Here is a 19841-nt window from a genome sequence, read left to right as displayed (position 1 = left end):
TTTACCTCTGGTTTATGGAATTTCCTCCTCCGGTGTACACCGGAGTAATTGTGTCTCACCTGTTTAACCCAAAGGATTTCAGGGGAGGGATTATGCCCGTTTTTTCATCTAACTCCGGCATGCAGCGGAGTACTAGAGTAGCCTTGTGAGTGTAAATCTGATACTCATGTATCTTTCCACTTACAGGCTACCAACTGCCAGCATCCCGGCTGTAACGCCGTGCTACAAGACCCCTGCGGGCATGAGGTCTGCAGGACCCATGCTCCCTGTTCTACCAGTCACGGGAATCTTCAGGTCTGGTTTCACGAAGCTTGCTCTATCTGTTATGAGCTTGTAAACCAGTTTTTGGAGGGAGTAAGTACTTCTGGTCATCAGCACGTTCATGCAATATGAGTTCTAATATATAATTAAGCTTAAGCTCATCTTAGTCTAGTGGTTAAGGATCACCTTTAGACTTAAGTGTTAATAATGACCCTCTCAGGCTGCCGCAGTCAAGGACGTGGCTTTGGCGACCCTGAAAGCCTGGGTCGGCGGATTTGGTAAAAACGCCGCCAAAGGACAGCCCTACATCCTGGAGAAGAGGATGGCTGTCCTGTTGTTCCCCAGAGGAAAGTCAACGGGGTATGTCGACCCTGCTGCGGCGGCTCCGACGATCGCCGCGATCCAGGAGCAGGTGGAGCAAGCCCTTAAGGAAGTACCAGGCCAGTACATCGTGGCAGAGGTCGCCACTCTTGACATCAACATAGAACCTATGACGGTAGGAGTAGATGATTTGTTGGTTGAGGTAGGTAAGTTAGGCACTCAAGGGCTTCCCTTGAGTGCATCTGGATCTTTATCTCCTGTCCCTTCTTCTTCTTCCTTTCAGGGCTTTACGGGCGCTGAGCTCCCGTATAGTGCACCCGCTGCTTCTGTGGTCCCCAAGGTGAAGGGTCACAGGGAGCAGAAAAGACTTAAGAAGACGTCGTCTAAAAAGACTTCTTCGTCTTCTTCGGCTCGTAAGTCTCCGGCTTCTTACCCCGGAGCAGAGAAAATGAAAGCCTCCTCTTCGTCAGCTTCACTTCCGAAAGGGTCGAGGAGCAAGTCCTCCAGGGAGAGGTCCCGCACTCCGGCGGAGTCAGTGATTTCCCCTTCTACTGCCGGAGCCCTCCCGGCGACCTTGTCAGGCTCTGTGCCTCCGAGTGGTTTTGATCCTGCTGTTTTTTCCGCCGGAATGATGCAGCAGGTGGGAGACTTGGTAGGTTCCTTGAGATCAAGCATGGAACAAATGTTTACCCAGCTTTCGGACAGAATGTCCACCCAAGAGAACCTCCTTTCTGGCCTTAACCAAGCTCCTCAGGCTACTTCTCTGACAGTTGGTGCCGGTCATGTTTAACTCCCGGCATATGACACTCTCCCTGCATTCTCCATGAGTAACCCTTGGAGAGTAGCGGCTTTCGCCCCTTTCAAGCATGGCCTTATCTCCATCCTGGAGTGCGGAACTCGAAGGATTGAGGACTTCGAGTTCCACCCCACAAATCTACAGCCTCCTTTCATGGGGTATGCCAGGCTGACGGAGGCAGCACTGAATAGGGAGGACAAGATCCCGAGGGAGACAGTCCTATATAGCAGGGATCACGTGCAGAGGGAATGGTTTCAATGCTTAGAAGACTGGGATTGCATTAATACCAGGCTTCAAGCTTTCAAGAGCCCTTTCACAATCTTCACGACGGAAGAGGAAGCACCACTTCCCTTCCTGACGAAGATAGCCGATGTCACCATCCAGGCAGGCTTGAAAGGTGAACCATTGCCTCAGCTAAGAGAAGCAGACCCCACATCTCCTCTTCTCCCTTCGTTTGGCGATACGTGGGAGGACTTGCGGTCCACCGGCTTTAATGGTGGGTAAGGTTTAAAACCGGACTGTGCCATGGACCAGTTCGGCGAGAAACTTCCCAGGCTTCCGGACAACCTCATCCAAGCGGAGTTTGAGGCAAGGTCCAGGTTGGCAAGGGCTTTGAACACAATGGTCATGACGGAAGTAGCGGCCCTCTCCTATGCGTCCAAGCCGCTCTTCAAACTGTTGGCAAAGTCGCAGACTCATACAGTCCAATCGGACTTGTATGAGTTTGTGGTGGCAAGAGTCAACTGCCGGAAACATGTCCTCCAGGAAGCAACTATTAGGCACGAGCCAAATAAGTTGCTTTCCTCCAACATTTTGGGGGCGGACCTCTTCCCGGAGTCGGCAGTTAAAGAGGTCCAGAACGAAGCGACGAGACTCAACCAGAGTCTCAGAGATCGTTGGGGCCTCTCTGCAAAAAGGAAACAGGACAGTTCTTCTTCAGGGAAGAAACTGAAGAAGACGAAGAGGTTTCAACCATACCAAAAGAAACCTCAGCACTTTGTCCAGACAGTCTCGGCAGTCCCGGTCACCCAACCAGGACAACCCGCTGCAACGAAAGGCCAGACTCAGCCTATCCTCTTGATCTCACCTCAGGCACAACCTTCCACCTCTTACGCTGTTTCCCCGGCGTTCAACTCGGTGTATGAAGGCCAGGCCTTTCAACACTTTAACCGGTTTGCCAGGGGAAGCAGGGCCAGAGGTGCTTTTCGCCAAAGAGGAGCAGGCAGAGTCATTAATAGGGGCAAACACTTCCGTGGCGGACGTGGAGCTCACCCCGCACAGCAACAGTGAGATCTCCAAGGTAGGAGGGAGGCTGTTCCTCTTCCGGCACAGGTGGGGGTTCAGCAAATGGGCACAAAGTATTGTGTCAAAGGGTCTGGATTGGAGCTGGATCGAAGGCCCCCCTCCACCCAGACCATTCCTTCAACTTCCATCGAAGGAATTGACAGATTATGCAGAGGAACTCCTTCAGAAAGGAGCAATATCAAGAGTCAAGCATTTAAAGTTTCAAGGTCGCTTGTTCAGCGTGCCAAAGAAAGGCTCATTAAAAAGAAGAGTAATCTTAGACTTGTCCCAGTTAAACTTATCCATTCGCTCTGACAAGTTCAAAATGCTGACCATCTCGCAGGTACAGACCTTACTTCTCTGTGGGGCCGTCACCACCTCTATCGATCTTACAGACGCATACTATCATATCCCAATTGCGAGACACTTTCGCCCTTACCTAGGCTTCAAACTAGGAGACCAGGCATTCTCGTTCAAGGTGATGCCCTTCGGACTGAACATAGCTCCCAGGGTATTCACCAAAATAGCGGAAGTAGTTGTTCAACAACTAAGGTCGCAAGGGATAATGGTAGTAGCGTACCTCGACGATTGGCTGATCTGGGCGTCAACCGTCGAGGAATGCCGCAAAGCCACAAAGAAAGTTATTCAATTCCTGGAATACCTGGGGTTCCAAATAAACAAGGAAAAGTCAAGACTCACTCCGGAGTCTCGATTTCAATGGCTCGGCATTCAATGGGACTTAGCCTCTCACAATCTGTCAATTCCGGTAGCCAAGAGGAAGGAAATAGCGAAGTCAGTAAAGCAATTTCTAAAGTACAAATATGCTTCAAGGAGAAACCAGGAAAGGATCCTAGGTTCTCTCCAGTTTGCTTCAGTGACAAACGTCTTGATGAAAGCAAAACTGAAAGACATAAACCGGATTTGGCGCTCAAGGGCAAATGTCAAATCCCGGGGCAAGTTATCAACAATCCCGCAAATTCTTCGCAACTGTCTGCGTCCATGGACACAGTCGAAGAATCTGTCCATGTCGGTGCCTCTTCAATACCCTCCTCCGGTGTTAACTATCCACACAGACGCTTCACTAAGCGGCTGGGGAGGGTACTCTCAGTTCAGAAAAGTTCAAGGAACTTGGTCACCGCAGTTCCGCCAGCTTCACATAAATGTATTGGAAGCCATGGCAGTATTTCTTACCCTGAAGAGGCTCCTTCCACCAAAGAACTCTCACGTAAAACTGGTTCTGGACAGGGGAGGATCCAAATCAAGGCATCTGAACCATGTCATGATAGCCATCTTTTCCCTAGCGGACAAGTACAAATGGCATCTTTCCTCCACCCACCTAGCGGGAGTAAGGAATGTGATAGCAGACGCTCTATCCCGGTCAGTTCCCTTGGAGTCAGAATGGTCCCTAGACAACAGTTCATTCCAGTGGATATGCCGGAGTGTTCCAGGTCTCCAAGTAGATCTTTTCGCCTCTCAAGCGAACCACAAGCTTCCATGCTATGTGGCTCCCAACCTGGACCCTCTGGCATATGCCACAGACGCTCTGTCCATAGACTGGAACCGATGGAAGAAGATTTGCATCTTTCCTCCAGTGAATCTTCTTCTGAAAGTTCTGAACAAACTCAGGACTTTCAAGGGACAAGTGGCCCTAGTAGCCTCAGACTGGCCAAAGAGCAACTGGTACCCTCTGCTTCTGGAATTGGGTCTTCGCCCTCAACGGATTCCCAATCCCAGACTCTCTCAGTCAGTACAAATGAGGACTGTGTTCGCTTCCTCAGGAATTCTCAAAACCCTAACTTTATGGACTTCATGAAGTTTGCAGCTAAAAAAGATGCAGATATAGATCCCCAGAATATCCTTTTCCTGGAATCAGATAAAAGGGATTCAACTCTGAGACAGTATGACGCTGCAGTCAAGAAGTTGGCATCTTTCCTGAAGGAATCAAACATCAAAACCATGACTATTAATTCAGCTATATCCTTTTTTAGGTCTTTGTTTGAAAAAGGGTTAGCAGCTAGCACTATTACTACTAACAAGTCAGCCTTGAAGAAGATCTTCCAGCTGGGTTTTAATATAGACTTAACAGATTCTTACTTTACGTCTATTCCCAAGGCTTGTGCTAGACTTAGACCTTCCGTAAGGCCTACTTCAGTGTCATGGTTTCTAAATGACGTCCTCAAACTGGCTTCAGACACTGACAACTCTTCATGTACTTTCGTAATGCTTTCAAGGAAGACGCTATTCTTGCTAAGTCTGGCTTCAGGAGCTAGGATTTCAGAAATGTCGGCTCTATCCAGAGATGCGGGGCATATAGAATTCCTCCCCTCAGAAGTTCTACTCTCCCCGGATCGCAGCTTTTTAGCTAAAAATGAGGATCCTCTATTAAGATGGCAACCTTGGAAAGTCATCCCTCTCCCACAAGACCCTTCTCTTTGTCCAGTGGTGACCTTGCAAGCCTTTCTGTCTAGGACATCCTCTTCTTCTTCGGGTCCCCTCTTTAGGAGAGAAAAAGGTGGCACTTTATCGACTAAAGGTATAAGACAACAGATCCTCTATTTTATTAAACAAGCAAACCTTGAATCATTCCCTAAAGCCCACGATGTCAGGGCAGTAGCCACCTCCATTAACTATTTCCAACACATGAACTTTGATGACTTGAAAAAGTATACTGGATGGAAATCACCGACAGTTTTTAAGCGTCACTATTTAAAGTCCTTGGAATCCTTAAAATTTCCAGCAGTGGCAGCGGGGAACATAGTTTCCCCTGACATTGCTCAGTAGTTGTAGTTGAAGATCCAGATCTCCTTTTTACCTGCCTCAATTAACATTTCATCTAACCTGCTGTTATGCTCTACACTTCGCCTTTTAGCCTTAGCTGCTTATAATTATGGCTTAGTGGCGTGTCCCTTATTTTTTTGCTAGGGACACCCACAATAATTTGTATCTTATGAAACTTCTTGAGTGTGGTTCCCTTATTTTAATGCTAGGGCTCCACACTCCTACCTTGTATATATTCTTTAAAGATTTGTATTGTTATGAATTACTAATTCTTAGATAATAAGTGAATATTTACTTGTGTAATTTCATAACTCATTGTCAGAGAATAAGTTGAAATATGTTTGGTTTTAAGTTTTTTTGTACATATTTCTAGTAAGTCCTATTTGATTTTGTTATTCTATATGTATACCTTATTCTCTAATTATATTATTGTAGATTACTTTTAGTTTTATTGAGACCCTTTCATTTCTTTCAATCTTGTGCTATTTCTCTGGTACTATTTCACGCAGCGACACGAACTGAGCCCAGAAAAAGGATTTTGACATAGGAAAAATCTATTTCTGGGCGATGGGTTCGTGTCGCCCAGTGAAATCCCACCCTGCCCTTGCCCTGTCGCCCAAGATTGCCTGCTAACTTCAGGATGGCCACCAGAGGCGCGGCAGTCGGCGTGGCGTGGGGTGTAGTGGTAGTAGTTGCCGCCTCGACCTGTGGGTCGGCTCTCTCACTTGGGGATTTTAGTGTGGGAGAATTGTAAATGGTAAGAAGTTCGTGGTAGTGGTCTCACTCGCCCCAGTTACCATACTGACACCCTTCTTTTATTTTGGTGAGCGAGTCAGTTATACTGACATCTTTTTGATTTATCTTTTCTCTGGTATTTGTTAGCTCATTTACCTTAGAAATAATGAACTAAAGGATTATTTCACTGGGCGACACGAACCCATCGCCCAGAAATAGATTTTTCCTACGTCAAAATCCTTTTTTTTTATTCCTTAAGAGCCAGGCATAAAATTGCATATCTAGCACCCCAGCCTGGGGAAACTTTGAGGTTAGCCAATTTAAGAAAAACACTCATAAGTAATATAATTATAATTACAGCTAGCATAAAATCAAAACAAATAACTGAAATTTGTACCAAATTTTGTGTATATATTTGTTGTAAAATATTTATATAAATTTACTATAGTACTGAGATTGAAGATGCAGTAACTTTTTTTGGATTATATGTCTTTTCTAATATTTCTTTGTTTTTCTTTGCAAAATCACAATTATAACTGATAGATGTACTATCACAAAAGATAATAACTAAAACCAACAGCAAGCCCTGGGTATATTTATGAGTAAATATATTAAAAGACATCATGTGAGAGAGGGAGGCAGTAGTAAATGCTCCCTTGAAGTCAAGACCACAACTAACTCATGAGCTGCCTAATCATTGTTCTGAGCCAGTCTAAATGTTGCCGTTAGTGAATATATGGGCAATAGAAGTATTGGAACCTCCTTCCTGCCTGATTCCTCCAAATCGATGGCATGTAATATTGATGCCCACCAAGAGTGCATCTGTCCACCACCCAAAACCTGTTATTTTTAATTTTTACTTATATGAGGGTATCTGTCCATTAAGGGTTAAATATAGTACTATCAAAGGGTTTCAGTAGCACTTTGATGGTCACCGGAAAAAATTCCTGTGGTGGCATATTTTTGTACAATCTTAGGTCAGTGATGGTGTGCCTGAGAGATGAAGAACCATCAGTATAAATTGTGTGGTATTTTTTTTAGATCAGAGTTCCATAATTCAACCATGTCTTTGATCTGCATCTTTATAGTTAGTGTGTTTTTGTGATATTTACAAACTGTAATTCTATTTTCATTTTTTTCAGTGGACTCTTTTATGAAAAGTACTTAAAGCAGATCCATCTCAATGAAGTCTTTGTTCCTTTCACAAAGCTGAATCTCACTTATCTTATAAAGGTTTGTATTTTATAGTAGTGCATTGACTTTGACTGTTTCAGATATTTTTTAGTGATAGTTTTAAGAATGGAGTTTTGATCCATATATTTTAAAAATGTTATTACGTTTCTTTTTATTGCATCATAAAATTTCTAATTTTATGACTTGGTTTATGAGCTGATCTTATTTAGTGCAGTGTTTCTCGTAGTTGTAAGGATGTCTGTGTATATATTTTTGGAGTAATAATTTATATATTACATAAATTTAAACATTTATTTAAGAAAAGATCAGTTGATAGAACAAAAGAAGCAAAATTATGTTGAAAAATGAAAGGATTAGAAAAACAAACAATAAATTCCACTGAATAGTTTATTACTGTATAAAAAGTCACAAGATGGCAATGGGTATGCATCAATATGTAGTAACTGGTTGAAATCATAAAGCATTTTACCAACACAGCAGACTTGGACTGATGACCAGGTTGAAGGTTAAGACTTTGAGTTCATCTCTACTAGTTCTTTAACTATCATATGTCTGTTTATATAAGGAAAATGTATCCTCTGTGTTTCCTTTTAGTAAAAAGAAAACTGATGGAATGAGAAAAATTTGCAATCACTGTGTTGAAGTTGGAGTAGGGTAATGTCATTTGAAGGATAAATTTCATTATTGTTGACATTTTTTTTGTTTTGATATCACTCATCATTATCATTATAAAGTCTCTGAGTCACATTCCCATACTTATTGGGCTCACCCAAAGGATTTTGTTATGAATGAGAGGTGGAAATTGGAATTAGAAGTTGGTAATCCTAGAAAGAAGGGACCTGAGGGAGCAGTTGAAGTGTAAAAGATAGAAAACTAATGCAGATGGGGCTGTAGGGTCACAGGAAAAGAACTTGTAGCATTATCTGAAGTGGACCACACAAGGTGCACAATATAAATAGTAGTCCATTCCATATGGAGATAGATTCTTAATAGCATAAATGTTACTGTTACTGATACAATTAAAATATTTTGGCAGGACCATTATGACCCAGTCTTTGACCGGGAAGTACAGAATAGTCAAGTGGTATCTCTGAGTGAAGTGAAATCTGATCGTTTATCTCAAGGCAACAGCTATAAAATTGTCTATCACACGAAAGATATATTCAAAAGGACAACCAAAGCCCTTGGCCTTATGGATGACTTTAAGGTAGGTGACTGGTGTCAATAAACTTTCTTTTTTAATGCGAGGTTTATTCTGATTCATGTCTTAGTTGTAGGATCCCATGAGTCTCAATTTTTTTTATCCTTTTTATAAAGCATGTATACTATTTTAACAAAGTATGCCTGAAGGCCAAGTAATTAACCCTTAAACGCCGAGCTGGTATTTCCGAAAGTGTCTCCCGTATGCTTAATTTTCAAGATTAAGAGTTCATTCTTGGCTCCTTTTTTTTGTCATTGCCTGAAGTTTAGTATGCAACCATCCGAAATGAAAAAAATATCATTATCATATACAGTAGTACCTCGAGATACGAAAGGCTCAACTTACGAAAAATCCAAGTTACGAAAGCCAATGCGAAAAATTTTACTGCTCTACATACGAAAAGTTTTCAAGATACGAAAGGTTTCTGAAAGTCTGAGATTCGCCTGATAACAATTTTGAAACTCGCGCCGCACGCCGCCATCTTAGTGCTAGTAGATTCGCCACCATCCTCCTGCTCTCCCATTGGTTCCTGATGCTAGCCAAGCCATGAGATCCTTCTCTCTGATTGGACAGCATCCCTCCCATCATGCATCTTCTATACGTACGCGCTGGCGTCCCTTAGCTCGGCCACTCCGCACCCGAAACTTTACCGTACGCAATCGGCATTCGTTCACTCCAACGATTTCGTTTAGTAACGTAAATTCGTTAGTGATTTCATTGCAGTACATATTATCGTGTTGTGCGAAGACTGTATATTGTGTAACTTTACGTAAATTAACGTAGTCATGGGTCCCAAGAAAGTTGAAATTCACGGAAAGAAGTGCATGCTCTCTTTGGAGACAAAGATGGAGATCATAAAGAAGTACGAAGCTGGTATGCGATTGAGTGTGATCGCAAAGGAATACGGCCGTAATCCGTCGACAATAGGCACCATCCTTAAACAGAAGGTGGTATGCTTGCGCAGTTCGATGACGTTTGCTTGAGTCGTTTCAGGAACATTGTGAAAAGTAGGCAGAAGCAATCTTCCTTGGATCGTTATTTTTTAAAGAGGCCTTCAGCATTAGCAGGAGTAAGCAAAAAGGAAGAACCAAGTGATAAAAAACAGAAGTTGAAAGCAAAAAGGAAGAACCAAGTGATGAAAAACAGAACGTTGAAAGCGGTGATGAAGTTGAAATTCTGAAAAAAAAAAAAAAAAAAAAAAAAAAAAAGCCTACGTAAAAGTAAAAAAGAAAAGTTAAAAATAAAAAAAAGAAATTTTTTTTTTTACGTAATTTCTAGATTTTTGTAAGTTAAGTGTTACAGTTTTGTTAAGGTGTTTCGTAAATTTTAGTTTTATGGCTTTCCTTAAATTTTTTGTGTGTTTTCGTAAAGTTAAGTGTACGTATGTACGTACGTTATCTGCCGTTTGTCCTCCTCCTCCTCTGCCGCCACTATCGGAGATAGCCTCACTCGAAAGGTAAGCTTCCACATTTTACGTTACAGTAATAATATTTCTTGTACACTAATATACACTTTATTTACTGGTTTTCGATTTTTATTCTTAATTTAGGTATTGAATGGTCCAAATTGTTGTAGTATTTCATTGTTTATAGGTCAATTTAGCTTTATTATGAAATTTAATGGGGTGTTTTTGGAGGGCTTGGAACGGATTAGCCATTTTACATGTAAAATGCGTTCCAAGATACAAAAAACTCATTATACGAAGGCCGCCTCGGAACGGATTAATTTCGTATCTCGAGGTACCACTGTATAAATACAGGTAGTCCCCGGGTTACGACGGGTTCGGTTTACGACTTTCCAAGGTTAAGGTGCTTTTCAAAATAATCAATATTTGAAGGTTTTTATTTGATGAAAAATGCAATAAGAATGCAGTTTACATAGTTTTGAATGCACCCAAAGCATTAAAAGTAAGGTTTTCTTAGGATTTATGACTATGTTCCGGCTTACGACGATTTTCAGGTTACAACGCATCTCAAGAACGGAACCCCCGTCGTAACCCAGGGACTGCCTGTATTGGAATATATGACAGCGCGAAAAAAAATTTCATATATAATTGTATACAAATCGCGCTGTGAGCAAAACAGTTAAAGCTGATGAGTTAATTACTTTTTTGTTGTATTGTACTCTAACTTGCAATGATTTTGGTATATAACAAATTATAAAACAATCAAAGCAACACAGAGAAAATATTATCACAATATGATTCATGAATTCGTAATGCGTGTACGTAAAAAAAGTTCGTTTTTAAAAATTCATCATAAATCGAAATATTGTGCTAGAGACTTCCCATTTGTAGCAAAATGAAGGTAATTGATTGAATATTACTAGACTGTAAGTGTTGTACCTTACAATTGCAGTTTTCGACCTTTTCGGTCAAGTTAAAGTTGACCAAAGGTCAAATTTTTTCTATTTATCATTATTTATATGAAAATATTTCAAAACTGATAAAAGCTACAACCATGGGTTGTTTATTGTTGTATTCTACATGAAATTGCGCACATTTTCATATATAAACTTTATGTAACGGCTAATATAAAATGGTGCAAACATTACGACAATCTGACGAAAAAATTTATGATTTTTTTGGAAGTTACTGCATGGACGTAAGGAAAAAGTTTTTTCATAAATTCACCATAAATCAAAATATTGTGCTAGAGACATCCAATTTGTTGCAAAATAAAGGTAAATGATTGAATATTACTAGACTGTAATAGTTTAAACTTACAATTGCGTTTTTTTTACCATTTCAGTCTAGTCAAAGTTGACCGAAGGTTGAAATTTTGGCACTTATCGTTATTTATATGAAAATATTTCAAAACTGATAAAAGCTACAACCATAGGTTGTTTTTTGTTGTATTCTACATGAAATTGCACACATTTTCATATATAAAACTTTATGTAATGGCTAATATAAAACGGTGCAAACATTACGACAATCGGACGAAAACATTTCTGATTGTTTCGGCAGTTACAGCGTGGACGTAGGAAGAAGTTTTTTTTTCTAAAATTCACCATAAATCGAAATATTGTGCTAGAGACTACCATTTTGTTGCAAAGGGAAGGTAAATGATTGAGTATTACTAGAATGTAAGAGTTTTAGCTTACAATTGCGGTTTTCGACCATTTCAGTCGAGTCAAAGTTGACCGAAGGTTGATATTTTGGCACTTATCGTTATTTATATGAAAATATTTCAAAACTGATAAAAGCTACAACCATGGGTTGTTTTTGGTTGGATTCTACATGAAATTGTGCACATTTCCATACATAAAACTTTATGTAACTGCTAATATAAAATGGTGCAAACATTACAACAATCGGACAAAAAAAATCCTGATTTTTTCGGAAGAGTTACCGCGCCGATGTAAAGAAAAAGTTTTTTTCATAAATTCACCATAAATTGAAATATTGTGCTAGATACTTCCAATTTGTTGTAAAATGAAGGTAAATGATTGAACATTACTAGAATATAAGAGTTTTAGCTTACAATTGCATTTTTTTACCATTTCGGTAGTCAAAATTGACCAAAGGTTGAAATTTTGGCACATCGTTATTTATATGAAAATATTTCAAAACTGATAAAAGCTACAACCATGGGTTGTTTATTATTTTATTCTACATGAAATTGAGCACATTTCCATATATAAAACTCTATGTAACGGCTATTAAAAAATGGTTCAAAAATTATGTCGAAGTGATGAAATAATTCCTGAGATGTGTCGCTGATGCTTTTTAGTCCCAGCATCCCTCAAGGTGCGTGATTCAAAAGTTTTCTCCAAGTAGGCCTATAACTATTTTTCTGCGAATTTTTAAAATTACTTTTTTGCGTCAACGTTTCGTACGTCAATTCGGCACCCAACAGACAATTTTCGTCGACGTTTAATATGTCCAATCGGCGTTTAAGGGTTAACAGCATTCGAGTTTTATGACACTTGGCCATCAATGATGTTAACTGGATTTTCAGCATCAGTAAGTGGTATATCGGTGACGGTAGGTGGTTTATACGCATTGTGTAGTGCCGTAAAATCGGCAATTTATGGCTCCATAACGTGCCAAGTTCTGGTTATTGGCGCCAAGTTATGGCACCCTAACATATCTGACGGGTGTTATTAATAACCAGTTGTTGGTGCCATAAGTGCTGTAAATCTCCAAGTTTCATTATGGCGCCATAAATCTCCCAGCTTTGGTTAATGGCGGTTTTCGCTTATCGGCACCACACCGATAATCAGGGACTCCCTGTATATATATATTATATATGAATTTTTATCACATCACTGTGGTTCATATATGTGCATTAATCTACATATGTCCTTCAATATCCAATTTGCTCTATCTTGGAATTAATGTATTTTCTTATATGGTAACTGAGAGGGAATTTTTTAGTTGATAATAATTTCATCCTCATGTTGATTCAAACCAGCGAACAGAGGAGAAATCAGGACTTCTTGGGAAATCTCTTTTTGGCCAGCACTAGGGGAAGCATCACTTCCCTGGAACAATTATTCTAAGCTCAAAGATCCTTCATTTGATCCTTCTTGGGTGTGTAACTCCTCCGTCTCTTCACGTACAGGCATAGTCCTCTTCATACTCCTGGTAGTTACACAACCAGGAAACAGGTTGGGGTTATTCTTCTCAAACTCTACTGTAGGACTAATCCTCAATGGTTTTGTCTGTCACTAAAGGACAAGGAACAAATGGCACACTACCAACTTCATTACCCAACAGAACATGTGCACCTTCCACAGCCAGTGAGTCCTTCACAGCAAAATCAACATTCCCTGTCAACAATTCACATGACAGGTGTAAATGGCATATAGGAGTTACCTTTTATCTTCCTATACCCTTCAAAAGAACTGAATCTCCTGTGAGATTCTTCTCCAACTAAGGGTGAGCACCACACTTCCACACTGTGGTTGCTGCCTGTATCATGTAATACCTTGACTGGTACCTGCGCACTCCCTCCTTGAATTGTCAGTGTACCATCATAGATATATGGCTTAAAAGTCTCCAAACTGCTCAAACACTCATTGCTTGAGGTTACATTACCACTGGTTGCTAAATACTCGGCTTTAGTTTCATTCTTCTCTGTAGTCCGATTCTTCCCACAACTACTCTTTGTAGTCTGTTTCACCTGGTCACCTTTTACTACAGTAATACCTTGAGATACAAGCAGCCCAACTTATGAATTTTTTGAGATAAGAGCTGCAACTTGGTCCATATTTTTGTTCGAGATACAAGTGGAATTCGAGATATGAGTGAATCAAGGCATGCTTTGGGAGGCTGCGCTAGTTGGCGTACAGGTCCAGCATCTGAACAACCAGCTCTTTTTAATGGTATTTGTTTGTCACATTTACTTAAAATTTTGAAAGGCAGGCAAAAGCAAACCCATCTAGTTAATAAGTTCAAAAACAACAAAAGAGATTGATGAAAGTATTGTTTTAACGTCATACATACCCCTTGCGTAAATGTGTAAAGCCATGAACAACCGAATGACATTATGTAGAATAGGACTGATATATTTTATGTAATAACTTTATTTGCTATAGATCAAAGATCAGCAAGGAAATATAGTGTTGAATTTAAACCAAGTTGTAGTTGAAGCTGAGAAAACTGTTCAAGCTTTTAATGACTATTATCGTGCATTGGCAACAACGATAAAACTCTTGTAAACTTATGCCAACAAACACAACCATAGATAAAATTGAGAGAAAATAATTTTAATCAAAACTACTGGGCTTGAAAGAGTACATTTTACTGTTGTTTTCACACTAATAACAGATAACGTAAAGCTCATATGAAGAAGTCAAGTGAAAATAGCTAACGGAATCACATAAATTTTTTTAAAACAATAAATATGCCCCCTGATGTGCTAACAAAAAATAATTTAGTTCACAACAAGACTTATTCAACTTATATTTTGAATTAAAAACATGTATAACAAAAGATGACATTGTCTCATAAGTAAAGCTCCTAGATATTCGTTTGTGCTAACTAGAAGCAAGAAAATTCAATCAGAATGAGTTGAATACGCCGAAGTAAACTCATATTCGACATTAGGTGATTTCCAAACCAAAACATTGACTGCTATGTTAGTATTTTATAATACAATAATATGAGAATACATACAATATTATTGGATACAGTGAAGTAGTGTATAATTTTTTAAAAGATTCATGGAAAAGATACATATTTGTTATATTTTTATTTTATAATTATACATAGCCATCAGCAGCATGACATCACTCAATTATACCAATGTCGGACAGAGTCTGATTCTTGTTTCGTGTCTATTTATTTCTATTATCATAGTCAGAATGCATTGAACCTCTAGAATTGGCTTATACAGTAGTACCTCGAGATACGAAAGGCTCAACTTACGAAAAATCCAAGTTACAAAAGCAAAGACGAAAAATTTTACTGCTCTACATACGAAAAGTTTTCAAGATACGAAAGGTTTCTGAAAGTCCGAGATTCGCCCCATAACAATTTTGAAACTCACGCCACACGCCGCCATCTTAGTTATAGTAGACTCGCCACCATCCTCCTGCTCTCCCATTGGTTCCTGATGCTAGCCAAGACATGAATCCTTCTCTCTAATTGGACAGCATCTTCTATACATACGTACTACGTGTTGGCGTACTTTACCTCGGCCACTTCGCACCCGAAACTTTACCGTACGCAATCGGCATTCGTTCGCTCCAACGATTTCTTTTAGTAACGTAAATTTGTTAGTGATTTCGTTGCAGTACGTACATATTATCGTGCTGTGCTACTTTATCGTGTTGTGAGAACGTAACTTAATTACATACAGTACATAGAGTCATGGGTCCCAAGAAAGTTGCTGAAGTTCACAGAAAGTAGAGAATGCTTTCTATGGAGACAAAAATGGAGATAATAAAAAAGTATGAAGCTGGCTTGCGGTTGAGTGTGATCGCTAAGGAATACGGCCGAAATCCATCGACGATAGGCACCATCCTTAAGCAGAAGGAAGCCATCAAAGCAGCTACACCTTCCAAGGGCGTCACTATTTTGTCCAACAGAGGAGCCATGTGCATAATGAAATGGAAAAGGCTGCTTCTTGTATGGATCGAGGACAAAGAAATCGATGGCGATACGATAACCGAGACGGCAATCTGCCAGAAGCCAGCGCTATTTTCGGTGATTTGATTGCCCAAGCCAAAGACGACGGCAGAGAGGGGACATCACGGCAACCCCAGAGTTCAAGGCTTACTCATGGGTGGTTCGAAAAATTCTGGTAAACGGAACTGGCATCCATTCGGTGGTGAAGAAATTGAAATTACGTAAACTATAAAAAAAATAAAACTAAATGTAAAAATCAAAAAAAGACAAAATAAATTTTATTTTAAGTTTTTTGTAAAGTTAAGTGTTACAGTTTTGTTAATGTGTTTTGTAAAGTTTAGTTTGTTTTTTGACATTTTTTTATGTGTTTCGTAAAGTTAAGTGTACGCATCTGCCGTTTGTCCTCCTCCTCCTCTGCCGCCACTTTCGGAGATAGCTCACTCGAAAGGTAAGCTTCGACATTTTACGTTACAGTAATAATATTTCTGTACACTAATATACACTTATTTACAGTTTTGGATTTTTATTCTTAATTTAGGTATTGAATGGTCCAAATTGTTGTAGTATTTCATTGTTTATAGGTCAATTTAGCTTTATTATGAAATTTAATGGGGTGTTTTTGGAGGGCTTGGAACGGATTAGCCATTTTACATGTAAAATGTGTTCCAAGATACGAAAAACTCATTATACGAAGGCCGCCTCGGAACGGATTAATTTCGTATCTCGAGGTACTACTGTATTAATAAAATACTGTATTGTACATGTATAGAGTATACTGTTGGCTAGGCTACTGTATTCTTATGTATATGGTATACCATAGTACTATACACTAGGCTAACTCTTGTTAATGTTATTCAATTTCTCTCTGTACTGAATTATAAGCCAATATGCATTGAACCTAGAGAATTAGCTGAAATTGATAATTATTACACCTACACTGTATATACAGTGGGCCCCCCGTATTCGTGTTCTCCGGATTCGCGGACTCACTGATTCGTGGATTTTTTTCTGGACCATATCTAACCATTATTTGTGGTGAATTCGCCTATTCGCGGGATTTTCCGACGATAAATAATCACTTATTAGTGTATTTTGATGTTATTTTCATGCCTAAATACATTTTTATGATACAAAAACGATTTACTGATTTTAAAATATTAATATTGATCAATACTGTATTAGTAAGTTTAATAAGATTAAATGATATCACATAATAACTAATAATTCTCTCTCTCTCCCTTCAGGGAGTATGTTTTTGTGTGATACATGATTTTACTAATTTTCTAATATTAATATTAATGTAAAGAGCAATTACTTCAAGAAAGAAAACACTACATTGAATTAGTAAGATTTTAGCTTATAAATTTTAAAAATTATGTAAGAATGAAGGAAATCCCAGTCTTCACGCATCTTTCTTTCGAACTCCAGGTCTCTCTCTCTCTCTCTCTCTCTCTCTCTCTCTCTCTCTCTCTCTCTCTCTCTCTCTCTCTCTCTCTCTCTCTCTACTGAGATGAGAGATTTTTATGGTACAAGTATGTATACGTATGTATATGTTTATTAATAATAACTGTAATTACAAAAATCATATGTGAAAGTATTTTACAAATGCTACGATAATTCTCTCTCTCTCTCTCTCTCTCTCTCTCTCTCTCTCTCTCTCTCTCTCTCTCTCTCTCTCTCTCTCTCTCTATGTTTATTAATATTTTCGCATAATGATAATAATAGTATATAATTAATTTCAAAATTCATATGTTATAGTATTTTTATAGAAGTACAATAATCTATCCATTTCAGTCTTTTTAATAAGGATAACTCTCTCTCTCTCTCTCTTGCCACTCGAGATAGTATGTCTTGGTGGTAACTCTCGCCCTCTGTTTGGGCTAGAAATGTATGTATAAGTGTATCTTTAAGGACATTACTACATTTTATGGTAAAATAATAATATACAGCACTAGTTTACAAATAATATTTAGTTTCGTGAGATTAAACAGTAACAATACCATCTCTCTCTCTCTCTCTCTCTCTCTCTCTCTTCTTACTTACGTATGTTTATTTGTTTTGTAGTATCAATAAATTATATACCTTATAACTAATTTTCAAATATTAATAAGATTAATTAAAAATAGCAATTCCCAGTTTTTTTTTTATCCACTTGGAGGAACGTGGGCGGGGGAGTATATGACAGTTTGATATACGTATTGGCGGAGGGGAAGAGTCGGAGTTTAGGAGTTATTCTCTCTCTCTCTCTCTCTCTCTCTCTCTCTCTCTCTCTCTCTTATTGGCTGTAGGTATATATTTTTAATGGTAAAATGTTTAAGATGACTTTGAAATGATATTAATAATATAACCTCAAAGATTAATACAGTAATAGGTTAGTAATTTTAGGTATATTTGAAGTAGGGTGTTATTAAAGGTATACATTTGGTATCTGAACTTTCAAGATAGGCAGTTATAAGCATTTTTAATGGTGGTTCTAACTATTCGCGGGTTTTAACTATTCACGGGGGTGTCTGGTACACATACCCCGCGAATACGGGGGGAACACTGTATATATAAAGTATATAATGTACTGTAGGCTAGACTACCCTATATGTAAAGATGGTACTGATTACCCTAGTGTAGGCTAGGCATACTGAAGACACGATTTTCCAACAAAGGACAGGTTTTTTTGGAACCTAACCCCTTCCTAAGTAGGAGAATACCTGCACATGTGTGTTCCTTAATTAAAAACATAACTTTTTCATAATTTAGGATGGCTTGGATATGGTTCACTGGGCTGGAATAGATTAAATCTATTTCAGTTATTTTAAATGGTAGAAATTTGTTTGACATACGAGTAGATTGACTTATGAGCTTGGTTACAGAATGAATTAAACTCTTATCTCATGGCATTACTGTACTTGACCAACTGGCTTTGACTGCTGATGTGTCTGATAACACTCCTGACTGAAGTGTCCAGCTTTTCCACACTTGAAGCAGACATTAGGCTTCTGTAACCGTCTTGAAAAATTGGATAAGGATTTCACACTAGCGTGCTGAGGGGTATTACCTTGCGTTATCTTGATATTATCAGTTGCAGGTTTCCCATTAATGAATTTGTTCCTGAAATTTGGGTGAGACTTAAAACCTGTGCATTGCTGATTCTGGTGCTTGACATTTTAGTTCCTTTTGCTACTGATTATATTGTAATCTTCACTCAGTGTAGCAGCTGTCTGTTGGGTGCTTAATTGATGTATAATACGTTGACGCAAAAAAGTTTTTTTTAAATTCGCGGAAAAATAGTTACAGGGCTACTTGGTGAAAACTTTTGAGTCACGCGCCTTGAGGGATGCTGGGAGTTCACGGATCAAGCTGTTGTTTTGTTTACCAGTGTTACCCAGCCGCGCATGCACGAATTGCTTTCTTCTTGCACTAGCAAGCATCAGTGACGCATCGTCCGAGAGCGATCTTTTGCCGCAATCGTATTTTGCCAAACTTTTGCGAGTGTTTGAGTATTTGTGGTGGTGCAAGACGTACGTAGAGATGTCTGAACATCGAATGGAGCGAGAAAGGTGCATTTTGCCTCTCGGTAGGGGTCATGTGAGACGTATTTTGGACTTGGATGCTAGAGAGGGACCAAGCAACCTAGATGACCTAGCTCCTCAACGCCGTTCTGTGTGGCCTCGTGTGGCCGAAAGTGTTCAAGCACCACATCATGTGCCTTTTACGACCCCTAGGAAGCATCGGGGTGTCCTGAGGGGCATTCGTAGGCATTTGGGAGGCATTGAACAAAAGGACATAGACGATTACTTGGAGCTTGATCGGGAGCAGCGCGCAAGCCCTCATTTTGATGGCGGTTGGTCATCTAGTGACGAGGACATGACTCCCGATGTTTGTGATGATGAATATTTGCCCCCAATATCCGTACGGGAGTCACAGGCTGAAAATGAGTTGGAGTTTAGTGGTTTTAGTCCCTGTGAGGGGGAGTCTGAGGAGGAGGAGGAGGAGGAGGTGGAGGTGTTGTCATCGTCTAGTTTTGTTGTTGAGGACGACACAGAAAGCCAGGGCCTAAGTGAGGGAGATGGACCAGTTGGGGGGGGGGGTGGGTTTCGAGTGCGAAACCGTGCCCGCGCACGGGCACGTACAAGATTGGAACATCGTGCCAGCATAGGTGAAGGCTGTTCGTCTGAGAGCGACGAGGGGTGGTCGGAGGA

General features: G+C 39.7%; 1 protein-coding gene across 6 annotated transcripts in view; it reads left to right on the top strand.

Annotated features, from left to right (window-relative positions):
* Window positions 1-19841, top strand: part of LOC135219535 (alpha-1,3-mannosyl-glycoprotein 2-beta-N-acetylglucosaminyltransferase-like) — a 386065-nt gene that overhangs the window by 330942 nt on the left and 35282 nt on the right. For all 6 annotated transcript variants that reach the window (XM_064256378.1, XM_064256375.1, XM_064256373.1 and 3 more), the window contains 2 exons: window positions 7318-7408; window positions 8406-8576. In XM_064256378.1, coding sequence (XP_064112448.1) covers window positions 7318-7408; window positions 8406-8576 — 262 coding nt within the window. The remainder of the gene's footprint in view (window positions 1-7317; window positions 7409-8405; window positions 8577-19841) is intronic.

The sequence above is a fragment of the Macrobrachium nipponense genome, chromosome 1 (genome assembly GCF_015104395.2).
Source record: "Macrobrachium nipponense isolate FS-2020 chromosome 1, ASM1510439v2, whole genome shotgun sequence".
NCBI lineage: Eukaryota > Metazoa > Arthropoda > Malacostraca > Decapoda > Palaemonidae > Macrobrachium > Macrobrachium nipponense.
Note: the sequence above shows the minus strand (reverse complement) of the source record. Positions and strands in the feature narration are given on the sequence as shown.